This window comes from Procambarus clarkii, chromosome 20 (genome assembly GCF_040958095.1).
Source record: "Procambarus clarkii isolate CNS0578487 chromosome 20, FALCON_Pclarkii_2.0, whole genome shotgun sequence".
NCBI classification, from domain to species: Eukaryota; Metazoa; Arthropoda; class Malacostraca; order Decapoda; family Cambaridae; genus Procambarus; species Procambarus clarkii.
Window position 1 is genome coordinate 34,545,793 of NC_091169.1, and position 13,810 is coordinate 34,559,602.

Genomic DNA, 13,810 nt, shown 5'->3' on the forward strand with positions numbered 1-13,810 from the left:
AGGGAGCGCCGCCCTGCTCCTTATTGTTTTAACTGCATTGTCCCTCTTACCGTCATGCATATCCTTGTTGAATGTCCTGACTTCCAGGACGAGCGTGTGTTTTGCTTTCCAACTGTCCCCCCACGGTCACTTGTCCCTCGATCAAATTCTTGATGAATCGAATACTTTTGATATTGTTCGCCTTGTGCGTTTCCGTTTTCATATTGGCATCCTTGGTGATATTTAACGTCCTCTAATTATTCCGCACATTTGATGGTGCTACGTAGCCTTCCCGGTTTGTGCCTTCTTTTGATAATTACTTATTTAAATGAGTGCGGACACTGCCACTAAGGAGGCTATCCACACTTGTCCTATTTTCCTCAAAGGCATTCATTCCAACTTCTTCTCAGCTATTCATTCTATAGTTTGTGTACATCCCGAGCCTATTGGACTCTATCATATCTACATTTGAAACTGTGTATGGAGTCTGCCTCCACCACATCATGTCCTAATGCATTCCATTTGTTAACTACCCTGCCACTGAAACAGTTGTAATGTTTATGTGGCTCATTTGGGTAAGTTTCCACCTGTGTTCCCTTGTTCATGTATCATCCATAGTAAATAGTTTATCTTTACCCTATCAATTCCTCTGAAAATTATATAGGTAGTCATCATGTCTCTCCTAACTCTTCTGTCTTCCAGTGTCTTAAGGTTTAGTTCTAGTAGTCTTTCCTCTTAGCTCATACCTTTCAGCTCAGGTACTAGCCTGGTGGCATACCTTTGAACCTTTTCTGTGAAAGTTTGCAGGGTCATTGGTCTTTATTACTAGTAACAGTCATGCTTATCCATGTTGAATGTCCTGACTTCAAAGACTGGCACATCTTTTGCTTCCTGACACGTCCCTCGGGGTCATTTGTCCCTTGATAGAATCCTTGGTGAATCCAATGCCTTTTGATATTGCTCGCCTTAAATGCTTTTGTTCTCGTATTGGCATCCTTAGTGATATTTAGCCCCTTTTTGAATATCCTGCAACTTTGATGGTGCTACGTACTCCCTGGATTGGTGCCTTTTGATAATTACTAGTGTAGACTATGGGGATATCTGAGTAAATGAAATGGTTACAAAGGTCCATATATCTAGTCTAAAATTATGGATATTGGGGCAATTACAAAAACAATATGAAAAATAGGTATGAAACACTATTTCAATTGTAAACTGTGTTAAACACTGTGTTAGGAGATTCATTACAGATGAATCCTAGATGCTAACCAATCTAGGCCAATACTTGTTTGTCCAAGGTAGTATCAATATTATGATACATGACTTAATTTCACTAAAGGACCATCATTACAGGCAAATGAGAACTTCTTTAACAAACATATTTTATTCCTGTCCACCACACAAGTTGAAAATAGCTACACACACACCTATATTAAATATTATGTATGAAAGATAATGAGCCAGATTGACACACAGGAAATGGGTACCTGGGAGTTGTGGTTGCATCCTAGAGAAGGTTAATTGTGGGCTTAGGGGACCTGAAGAAGCCTCAAAGGCATTCTCTCTCTGACAGTGGGAAACCTATATGCTAATTAACATCTGGACCAATTGTGCTGTCTTTCTGGTTGCCCTGTCCTATGGGTTCGGATTTTATCAGATTAACTGCCAGACTCAGCTGGTTACTGCCTATCCTGGAGGCAGTGTGGTCAGGATGTGCATTGTGCTTGTGGTTTTCTTCCCTGGAAGTCTGCAGCCAAGTTAGGACCCCCTGTTTCACTAACTCCCACCCCGTAACTACTACTGCGACATTAGGTTGTCATTAGGCTTGAAGAGGAGAGTCTAAAGAAAGAACATGGGCAGGGGGGAAGGAAATATTTTGATTGCATGTTTAGCAATTTTTGGATTTTGTTTTGGCATTTGAAAATTTTTCAAAAGCATTTCTTGGAAGGAAGTCTTCTTGTGTATAATAGCTCTTGGTGTGTATGTTATAGCTAAATCTCAAATCTTTTAGAGAAATTTTCCTCATTGATTTCAAATCCCAAAATGCTCTGTTGAGGGAACAAAGCAAGATTAGCATGGTCTCACAGGTGGATCTACTAAGACTATGCCCAGAAAATGGGGTGTCATTATACACAATGTTCTGTTTTTCATTTCTGTTGTATTAATCCTGAGAAAATGCTACGTACTGTATCTGAAAGAATCCAACAATTTTTTATTTAGTTCTCCATTAAACTTCCTGCTAGAATGTTTAGTGGAACAACCCCAGGAGGACACACATGATTGTATGTGCACGCTGTTCACATGTCAAGTTTTGGAAATATTGGCATTGTAGGGCTATGGTTCTTAGAACCTAATCTTTTATTTTCTTCTCATTTAATGTCTTATTATGTGCATTCTTTTCAATGTGATGCCAGTCACCATAATGGCCATGATGCTCATGGGATGACATCATTTTTGTTGCAAAATCTGTAATGAAATTTTTTTATTAGAGAAGTAATGTTTATAGACAAAAGTGATTTTATCATGGATTTGTTAAAATGAGACAGTCATATACATAAATATATAACATATATATATATATATATAGATGCTAGAATAATTATACTTATGTACAGTAAGTATACATATATACTGTATATGTATACAGTACTAATATATTTTAATAGCATTCTTTCCCGTAGGTATATATTACTGAATGTGACTTAAAGACTGAGTTTTCTAGCATGAATCATCTCTGTTTTCCTTACATTTTTCTTCACTAAAGAAGGAAGTTGAAAAATGAACTCTGCAAAGATCATTTTTGGTTTAATTTAGCCTGACACTGAGAGATGCGTTTCGTGAACTCTTAACGAAACACATCTCTCGGAGTCAGGCTAAATAAAACTGAAAATGAACTTTGGAGAGTTAATTTTTTTTAACTTTTCTCAAGTGAAGGAAAATGGAGACGATTCGTGCTACAATCATTCATCACGCTCATTCACATTCAATAATAAATGCATATGTAATACATGAAACAAAATGTAATTTTGTTAAAATGATTTATGTAAAATTTAAAATTGTTACAGAAATTGTGAAATTCCTGTAGAAATTTTGTTGGATTGCTGTAGAAATTTAGTAGAATTTCTGTACAAATTTTACAAAATTTCTACAATTACTAAAAAAATTGTTCATAATTCCTACATAAATCATAATTTTACAAAATTTTTACAGAAATCTGCAAATTATAGATGTTTTGTAGAATTTTACAATTGATACAATTTTATGTTGAATTTCTACAAAAAAATGTGCAAATTTCTACAGGAAATTCTACATAATCTATGCTGACTTACAGTAATGCTGTAAAAATACTGTAATACAGAATAAAGTAATACTACAAAATTTATACATAAATTCTGTAGAAATTTAGTCATTTCTGTAGAAATGTGCACATTTTTCTACAAAATGTTTTTCAGATTTAAAATTTATAGCATTTCTGTAGAAAGTATATAGAAATTATGTAAAAGTTCTGTAAATACTAGGAATTATGTGATTTTCTGTAGAAATTATGTAGATTTTCTGTACAAATAATGTATGATTTCTGTAGAAATTATATAGATTTTCTGTAGAAATTATAGATTTTCTGTAGAAATTATTATTTTCTACAGAAAATCTACAGAACTTTTAAAGAAAATCTACATAATTTCTACAGAAAATCATGTAGAAATTATGTACATTTTATGTAGAAATTATGATTTTCCGTAGAAATTATGTAGATTTTCTGTAGATATTTATATAATTTCTACAGAATTTCTATATGATTTCTACAAAAATTTACATAATTTCTATAGAACTTCTACAAAAATATACATAATTTCTATAGAACTTTTACAGAAAATCTATAGAATTTCTACAGAAAATCTAAATATTTCTTCATTCTACATAATTTCTACAGATTATCTAAATAATTTCTACAGAAAATCAACATAATTCCTACAGAACCTCTCTCTAGTAGTTCTGTAGAAATTATATGGAATTTCTGTAGAAATTATATAGAATTTCTGTAGAAGTTCTGTAGATTTTCAGTATAATTATATAATTTTCTGTAAAAATTTATGTAATTTCTACCGAAATTCTACATAATTTCTACATGACTTTCTGTAGAAATTACGTAGAATTTCAGTAGAAATTATATAAATTTCTACATAAAAAATATATAATTTCTACAGAAATTCTACATTTCTGTAGATATTATGTAGAAATTATGTAATTTTCTGTAGAAATTACGTATGATTTCTGAAGATTTTCTGTAGAAATTTATATAATTTCTACAGAAAATCTATATAATTTCTGTAGAAATCTACAGAATTTCTACATGGAAATTTCTATGTATCATTTCTGTAGAAATTATGTAGATATTCTGTATCTACAGATTATCTACATAATTTCTACAGAAATCCTACATAAAAATTTCCACATAAAAATTCTGTAGATTTCTATAGAAATTATATTGGAATTCTGTAGATTTTCTGTAGAAATTATGTAGATTTTCTGTAGAAATTATGCAAGATTTCTGTAGAAATTATGTAGGATTTCTGTAGAAACTATATAGATTTTCTTTAGAAATATATATAATTTCTACAAAATCTACATCATTTCTACAAATTATATTGCTTTTCTGAAGAAATTGATTTTCTGTATAAATTTGCATATTTTGTAGAAATTCTGAAGAAATTATTTAGGAATTATATAGATTTTTTGAAGAAATTATGTAGATTTTCAGCAGAAATTATGTAGATTTTCAGCAGAAATTATGTAGATATTCTGTGTGATTTCTGTAGAAATTATGTAGATTTTCTATACGATTTCTGTAGAAATAGTCAAATTTCTGTAGAAATTATGTAGGTTTTCTGTAGAAATTTCTGTATGATTTCTGTAGAAATTATGTAGATTTTCTGTAGAAATAATATAAATTTCTACAGAAAACCTACATAATTTCTACAGAAAATTTACATAATTTCTACACATTGTATAGAAAATCTACATAATTTCTACAGAAAATTATATATATTCTGTAGAAATTATATAGATTTTCTGTAATTATGTAGAATTTCTGTAGAAATTGTGTAGAATTTCTGTAGAAATTGTGTAGAAATTTATATAATTTCTAGAGAAAAATCTACATAATTTCTACAGAAAAATCTAAATAATTTCTACAGAAATTCTAGATAATTCCTACAAATTCTAAATAATTCCTACAGAAATTCTAAAGAAAATTTATATAATTTATACATTACATAATTTCTACAGAAAATTATATATATAATGTAATGTTTAAATTATATAGATTTTCTGTAGAAATTATGAAAATCTACATAATTTCTACAGAAAATTTATATAATTTATACATTACATAATTTCTACAGAAAATTATATATATAATGTATAAATTATATAAATTTTCTGTAGAATTTCTGTAGGAATTATTTAGAATTTCTGTGGAAATTATGTAGATTTTTCTGTAGAAATTTAGAATTTCTGTAGAAATTTAGAATTTCTGTAGAAATTATGTAGATTTTTCTGTAGAAATTATGTAGATTTTTCTGTAGAAATTATGTAGACTTTTCTGTAGAAATTACATAATTTCTACAGAAAAGTCTACATAATTTCTACAGAAAAATCTACATAATTTCTACAGAAAAATCTACATAATTCCTACTGAAAATTATATAATGTTGTGTATAAATTATATAGATTTTCTGTAGAAATTTTTTTTTTGTAGAAATTATGTAGATTTTCTGTACGATTTCTGTAGAAATTATGTAGGTTTTCTGTAGAAATTATGTAGATTTTCTATACGATTTCTGTAGAAATTGTCGAATTTCTGTAGATTTTCTGTAGAAATTTGTAGAATTTCTACAGAAAATCTACATAATTTCTACAGAAAAATCTAAATAATTTCTACAGAAATTCTAGATAATTCCTACAAATTCTAAATAATTCCTACAGAAATTCTAAAGAAAATTTATATAATTTATACATTACATTACATAATTTCTACAGAAAATTATATATATGTAATGTATAAATTATATAAATTTTCTTTAGAATTTCTGTAGGAATTATTTAGAATTTGTAGGAATTATCTAGAATTTCTGTAGAAATTATTTAGATTTTTCTGTAGAAATTATGTAGATTTTCTGTAGAAATTCTACAAATTTCTACAGAAAATCTACATAATTTCTACAGAAATTCGACAATTTCTACAGAAATCGTATAGAAAACCTACATAATTTCTACAGAAATCGTACAGAAAATCTACATAATTTCTACAAAAAAAACATAATTTCTACAGAAAATCTATATAATTTATACACAACATTATATAATTTTCAGTAGGAATTATGTAGATTTTCTGTAGAAATTTATATAAATATCTACATAATTTCTACAGAAAATCTACACAATTTCTACAAAAAACCTACATAATTTCTACAGCAATCGTATAGAAAATCTACATAATTTCTCCAGAAATTCTACATAATTTCTACAGAAATTCTACACAATTCCTACAGAAATTCTACATAATTTCTACTGAAAATCTATATAATTTATACATTATATAATTTTCTGTAGAAATTACGTAGATTTTCTGTAGAAATTCTGTAGATTTTCTGTAAAATTTCTGTAGAAATTATGTAGAATTTTTGTAGAAATTATGTAGAATTTCTGTAGATTTTCTATGTGATTTCTGTAGAAATTGTGTAGAATTTCTGGAGAAATTATGTAATTTTCTATATGATTGCTGTAGAAATTATGTAGGTTTTTTGTAGAAATTATGTAGATTTTATGTAGAAATTATATAGATTTTCTGTAGTAACTATATACATTTTGTAGAAATTATGTAGATTTTCTGTAGAAATTATGTAGATTTTCTGTAGAAATTATGTAGATTTTCCGTAGAAAGTTATATTATTTCTACATAATTTCTACAGACATCGTATAGAAAATCTACATAATTTCTAAAAAATTTCGTCAATTTCTACAGAAATCGTACAGCAAATCTACATAATTTCTACATGACATTATATAATTTTCTGTAGGAATTATGTAGATTTTCTGTAGGAATTATGTAGATTTTCTGTAGAAATTTATATAAATATCTACACAATTTCTACAATAATCATACAGAAAATCTAAAGAATTTCTACCAAAAAACCTACATAATTTCTACAGCAATCGTATAGAAATTCTACACGATTTCTACAGAAATTCTACATAATTTCTACAGAAAATCTATATAATTTTCTACATTACATTATATGTATATAATTTTCTGTTGAAATTACGTAGATTTTCTGTAGAAATTATGTAGATTTTCTGTAGAAATTATGTAGATTTTCTGTAGAAATTATGTAGTATTTCTGTAGAAATTATGTAGTATTTCTGTAGAAATTATGTAGAATTTCTGTAGAAATTATGTAGAATTTCTGTAGAAATTATGTAGAATTTCTGTAGAAATTATGTAGATTTTCTATACGATTTCTGTAAAATTATGTAGAATTTCTGTAGAAATTATATAGATTTTCTGTAGTAACTACATTTTCTGTAGAAATTATGTAGATTTTCTGTAGGAGTTATGTAGAATTTCTGTAGAAATTTTGTAGATTTTCTGTAGTTGTGTAGAAATTATGTAGATTTTATATACGATTTCTGTAGAAATTTATATAATTTCTACAGAAATCGTATAGAAAATCTACATAATTTCTACAAAAAACCTACATAATTTCTACAGCAATCGTATAGAAAATCTACATAATTTCTACAGAAATTCTACACAACTACAGAAATTCTACATAATTTCTACAGAAATTCTACATAATTTCTACAGAAATTCTACATAATTTCTACAGAAATTCTACATAATTTCTACAGAAACTCTACATAATTTCTACTGAAAATCTATATAATTTCTACAGAAAAATATATATAATGTATAAATTATATAGATTTTATGTAGAATTTGAGGAAATTATGTAGAATTTCTGTAGAAATTGTGTAGAATTTCTGTAGAAATTATGTAGAATTTCTGTAGAAATTATGTAGAATTTCTGTAGAAATTATGTAGAATTTCTGTAGAAATTATGTAGAATTTCTGTAGAAATTATGTAGAATTTCTGTAGAAATTATGTAGAATTTCTGTAGAAATTATGTAGAATTTCTGTAGAAATTATGTAGAATTTCTGTAGAAGTTATGTAGAATTTCTGTAGAAGTTATGTAGAATTTCTGTAGAAGTTATGTAGAAATTTATATTCTACATAATTTCTACAGAAAATCTACATAACTCTTACAGAAATTCTACATAATTTCTACAGAAAATCAACAGAAATTCTACATAATTTCTACAGGAATTCTACATAATTTCTACAGGAATTCTACATAATTTCTACGGGAATTCTACATAATTTCTACAGAAAATCTATATAATTTATACATTACATATATATCATTTTCTGTAGAATTTCTGTAGAAATTATGTAGATTTTCTGTAGAAATTATGTAGATTTTCTGTAGAAATTATGTAGAATTTCTGTAGAAATTATGTAGAATTTCTGTAGGAGTTATGTAGATTTTCTGTAGAATTTATGTAGAAATTATGTAGAATTTCTGTAGGAGTTATGTAGATTTTCTGTAGAAATTATGTTGATTTTCTGTAGAAATTATGTAGATTTTCTGTAGAAATTATGTAGATTTTCTGTAGAAATTATGTAGAAATAATATAAATTTCTACATAATCGTATAGAAAATCTACATAATTTCTACAAAAAACCTACATAATTTCTACAGCAATCGTATAGAAATTCTACACAACTCCTACAGAAATTCTACATAATATCTACAGAAATACTACATAATTTCTACAGAAATTCTACATAATTTCTACAGAAATTCTACATAATTTCTACAGAAATTCTACATAATTTCTACAGAAATTCTACATAATTTCTACAGAAAATCTATATATTTTTCTGTAGAAATTATATAGATTTTCTGTAGAAATTATGTAGAATTTCTGTAGAAATTTTGTAGAATTTCTGTAGAAATTATGTAGAATTTCTGTAGAAATTATGTAGTATTTCTGTAGATATTATGTAGAATTTCTGTAGAATTTCTGTAGAATTTCTGTAGAAATTATGTAGAATTTCTGTAGAAATTATGTAGAATTTCTGTAGAAAATATGTAGAATTTCTGTAGAAATTTATATAAATATCTACACAATTTCTACAGAAATCATATAGAAAATCTACATAATTTCTACAGAAATTCTACACAACTACAGAAATTCTACATAATTTCTACAGAAATTCTACATAATTTCTACAGAAATTCTACATAATTTCCTCAGAAATTCTACAGAAAATCTATATAATTTATACATTATATATTTTTCTGTAGAAATTATATAATGTATAAATTATATAGATTTTCTGTAGAATTTCTGAGGAAATTATGTAGAATTTCTGTAGAAATTATGTAGAATTTCTGTAGAAATTATGTAGAATTTCTGTAGTTGTGTAGAATTTCTGTAGAAATTATGTAGATTTTCTATATGATTTCTGTAGAAATTGTGTAGATATTTATATAAATTTCTACAGAAATTCTACATATTTTCTATAGAAATTCTACATAATTTCTACAGAAATTCTACAGAAATTCTACATAATTTCTACAAAAATTCTACATAATTTCTACAAATTCTACATAATTTCTACAGAAAATCTATATAATTTTTACATTACATATATATCATTTTCTGTAGAATTTCTGTAGAAATTACGTAGATTTTCTGTAGAAATTATGTAGATTTTTCTGTAGATATGTAGAAATTATGTAGGAGTTATGTAGATTTTCTGTAGAAATTATGTAGAATTTCTGTAGCAGTTATGTAGAATTTATGTAGATTTTCTGTAGAAATGATGTAGAATTTCTGTATGAGTTATGTAGATTTTCTGTAGAAATTATGTAGGAGTTCTGTAGGAGTTATGTAGATTTTCTGTAGAATTTATGTAGATTTTCTGTAGAAATTATGTAGAATTTCTGTAGGAGTTGTGTAGAATTTCTGTAGAAATTGTGTAGATTTTCTATACGATTGCTGTACAAATTATGTAGAATTTCTGTAGAAATTGTGTAGAATTTCTGTAGAAATTATGTAGATTTTCTGTAGGAGTTATGTAGATTTTCTGTAGATATTATGTAGAATTTCTGTAGATTTTCTGTAGAAATTATGTAGAAATTTATATTATTTCTATATAGTTTCTACAAATTCTACAGAAAATCTACAGATATTCTACATAATTTCTACAGGAATTCTACATCATTTTTACAGGAATTCTACATAATTTCTACAGGAATTCTACATAATTTCTACAGAAAAATCTATATAATTTCTACAGAAAATTATATATATAATGTAATGTAAAAATAAATAAATTTTCTGTGGATATTATGTAGAATTTCTGTAGAAATTATGTAGAATTTCTGTAGAAATTATGTAGAATTTCTGTAGAAATTATGTAGAATTTCTGTAGAAATTATGTAGAATTTCTGTAGAAATAATATAAATTTCTACAGAAATTCTACATAATTTCTACAGAAATTCTACAGAAATTCTACATAATATCTACATAATTCCTACATAACTCCTACAGAAATTCTACATAATTTCTACAGAAATTCTACATAATTCCTACAGAATTTCTACAGAAAATCTATATAATTTATACATTACGTTATATAATTTTCAGTAGATTTTCTGTAGAAATTATGTAGATTTTCTGTAGATATTATGTAGATTTTCTGTAGAAATTATGCAGAATTTCTGTAGAAATTATGTAGATTTTCTGTAGAAATTATGTAGATTTTCTGTAGAAATTTATATTATTTCTACATAATTTCTACAGAAAACCTACAGAAATTTGTCAATTTCTACAGAAATCGTACAGAAAATCTACATAATTTCTACAAAAATTCTACATAATTTCTACAGAAAATCTACATAATTTCTACAGAAAATTTACATAATTTCCACAAAAAATCTATATAATTTCTACAGAAAATTATATAATGTAATGTAAAAATATATAGATTTTCTGTGGAAATTATGTAGAATCTATATAATTTATACATTATATAATTTTCAGTAGATTTTCTGTAGAAATTATGTAGATTTTCTGTAGAAATTATGTAGACTTTCTGTAGATATTATGTAGATTTTCTGTAGAAATTATGCAGAATTTCTGTAGAAATTATATAGATTTTCTGTAGAAATTATGTAGAATTTCTGTAGAAATTATGTAGAATTTCTGTAGAAATTATGTAGAATTTCTGAAGATATTTGGTAAAATTTCTGTAGAAATTATGTAGAATTTCTGTAGAAATTATGTAGAATTTCTGTAAAAATTATGTAGAATTTCTGTAGAAATTATGTAGAATTTCTGTAGAAATTATGTAGAATTTCTGTACGATTGCTGTAGAAATTATGTAGGTTTTTTTGTAGAAATTATGTAGGTTTTTTTGTAGAAATTATGTAGAATTTCTGTAGAAATTATATAAATTTCTACAGAAATTATATAAATTTCTACAGAAATTATATAAATTTCTACAGAAAATTATATATATAATGTACAACATAGATTTTATGTTGAAATTATGTAGATTTTCTGTAGAAATTATGTAGAAATTATGTAGAATTTCTGTAGAAATTATGTAGAATTTCTGTAGAAATTATGTAGAATTTCTGTAGAAATTATGTAGAATTTCTGTACGATTGCTGTAGAAATTATGTAGGTTTTTTTGTAGAAATTATGTAGAATTTCTGTAGGAATTATATAAATTTCTACAGAAATTATATAAATTTCTACAGAAATTCTACATAATTTCTACAGAAAATTATATATATAATGTACAACATAAAATCTATGTTGTACATTATATATATAATTTTCTGTAGAAATTATGTAGAATTTCTGTAGGAGTTATGTAGATTTTCTGTAGGAATTATGTAGATATTATGTAGAATTTCTGTAGAAATTATGTAGAATTCCTGTAGAAATTATGTAGAATTTCTGTAGGAGTTATGTAGATTTTCTGTAGAAATTATGTAGAAATAATATAAATTTATACAGAAATTCTACATGATATCCACAGAAAATCTACATAATTTCTACAGAAATTCTACATAATTTCTACAGAAATTCTACATAATTTCTACAGAAATTCTACATAATTTCTACAGAAATTCTACATAATTTCTACAGAAATTCTACATAATTTCTACAGAAAATCTACATGAAATTATGTAGATTTTCTGTAGAAATTATGTAGAATTTCTGTAGAAATTATGTAGAATTTCTGTAAAAATTATGTAGAATTTCTGTAGAAATTATGTAGAATTTCTGTACGATTGCTGTAGAAATTATGTAGGTTTTTTTGTAGAAATTATGTAGAATTTCTGTAGAAATTATATAAATTTCTACAGAAATTATATAAATTTCTACAGAAATTCTACATAATTTCTACAGAAAATCTATATAATTTCTACAGAAAGTCTACATAATTTCTACAGAAAATCTACATAATTTCTACAGAAAATCTACTGAAAATTATATAACGTAATGTATAAATTATATAGATTCTACATAATTTCCACAGAAAATCTATATATTTTTACATTACATTATATAATTTTCTGTAGAAATTATATAGATTTTTTGTGGAAATTATGTAAATTTTCTGTAGAAATTATGTAGATTTTCTGTAGAAATTATGTAGAATTTTTGTAGAAATTATGTAGATTTTCTGTACGATTGCTGTAGAAATTATGTAGGTTTTTTTGTAGAAATTATGTAGAATTTCTGTAGAAATTTATATAATTTCTGTAGAAATTTATATAATTTCTACAGAAATTCTACATAATTTCTACAAAAAAACCTACATAATTTCTACAGCAATCGTACAGAAATTCTACATAATTTCTACAGAAATTCTACATAATTTCTACAGAAATTCTACATAATTTCTACAGAAAATCTACATAATTTCATGTAGATTTTCTGTAGAAATTATGTAGAATTTCTGTAGAAATTATGTAGAATTTCTGTAGAAATTATGTAGATTTTCTGTGGATATCATGTAGAATTTCTGTATAAATTTATATTATTTCTACATAATTTCTACAGAAAATCTACATAACTCCTACAGAAATTCTACATAATTTCTACAGGAATTCTACATAATTTCTACAGGAATTCTACAGAAATTCTACATAATATCTACATAATTCCTACAGAAAATCTACATAACTCCTACAGAAATTCTACATCATTTCTACAGAAATTCTACATCATTTCTACAGAAATTCTACATAATTTCTACAGAAAATCTACATAATTCCTACAGAAATTCTACAGAATTTCTACAGAAAATCTATATAATTTATACATTACGTTATATAATTTTCAGTAGATTTTCTGTAGAAATTATGTAGATTTTCTGTAGAAATTATGTAGACTTTCTGTAGATATTATGTAGATTTTCTGTAGAAATTATGCAAAATTTCTGTAGAAATTATATAGATTTTCTGTAGAAATTATGTAGAATTTCTGTAGAAATTATGTAGAATTTCTGTACGATTGCTGTAGAAATTATGTAGGTTTTTTTGTAGAAATTATGTAGAATTTCTGTAGAAATTATATAAATTTCTACAGAAATTATATAAATTTCTACAGAAATTCTACATAATTTCTACAGAAAATTATATATATAATGTACAACATAGATTTTATGTTGTACATT

General features: G+C 25.6%; 1 protein-coding gene across 1 annotated transcript in view; it reads right to left on the bottom strand.

Moving 5' to 3' along the window:
* Positions 1–2,209: 2,209 nt before the first annotated feature.
* Positions 2,210–13,810, bottom strand: part of LOC123755309 (protein psiQ) — a 97,110-nt gene continuing 85,509 nt past the window's right edge. The window contains exon 18 of the mRNA XM_069327849.1: positions 2,210–2,445. Within this exon, the coding sequence (XP_069183950.1) occupies positions 2,330–2,445 (116 nt within the window). The 3' untranslated portion in view covers positions 2,210–2,329. The remainder of the gene's footprint in view (positions 2,446–13,810) is intronic.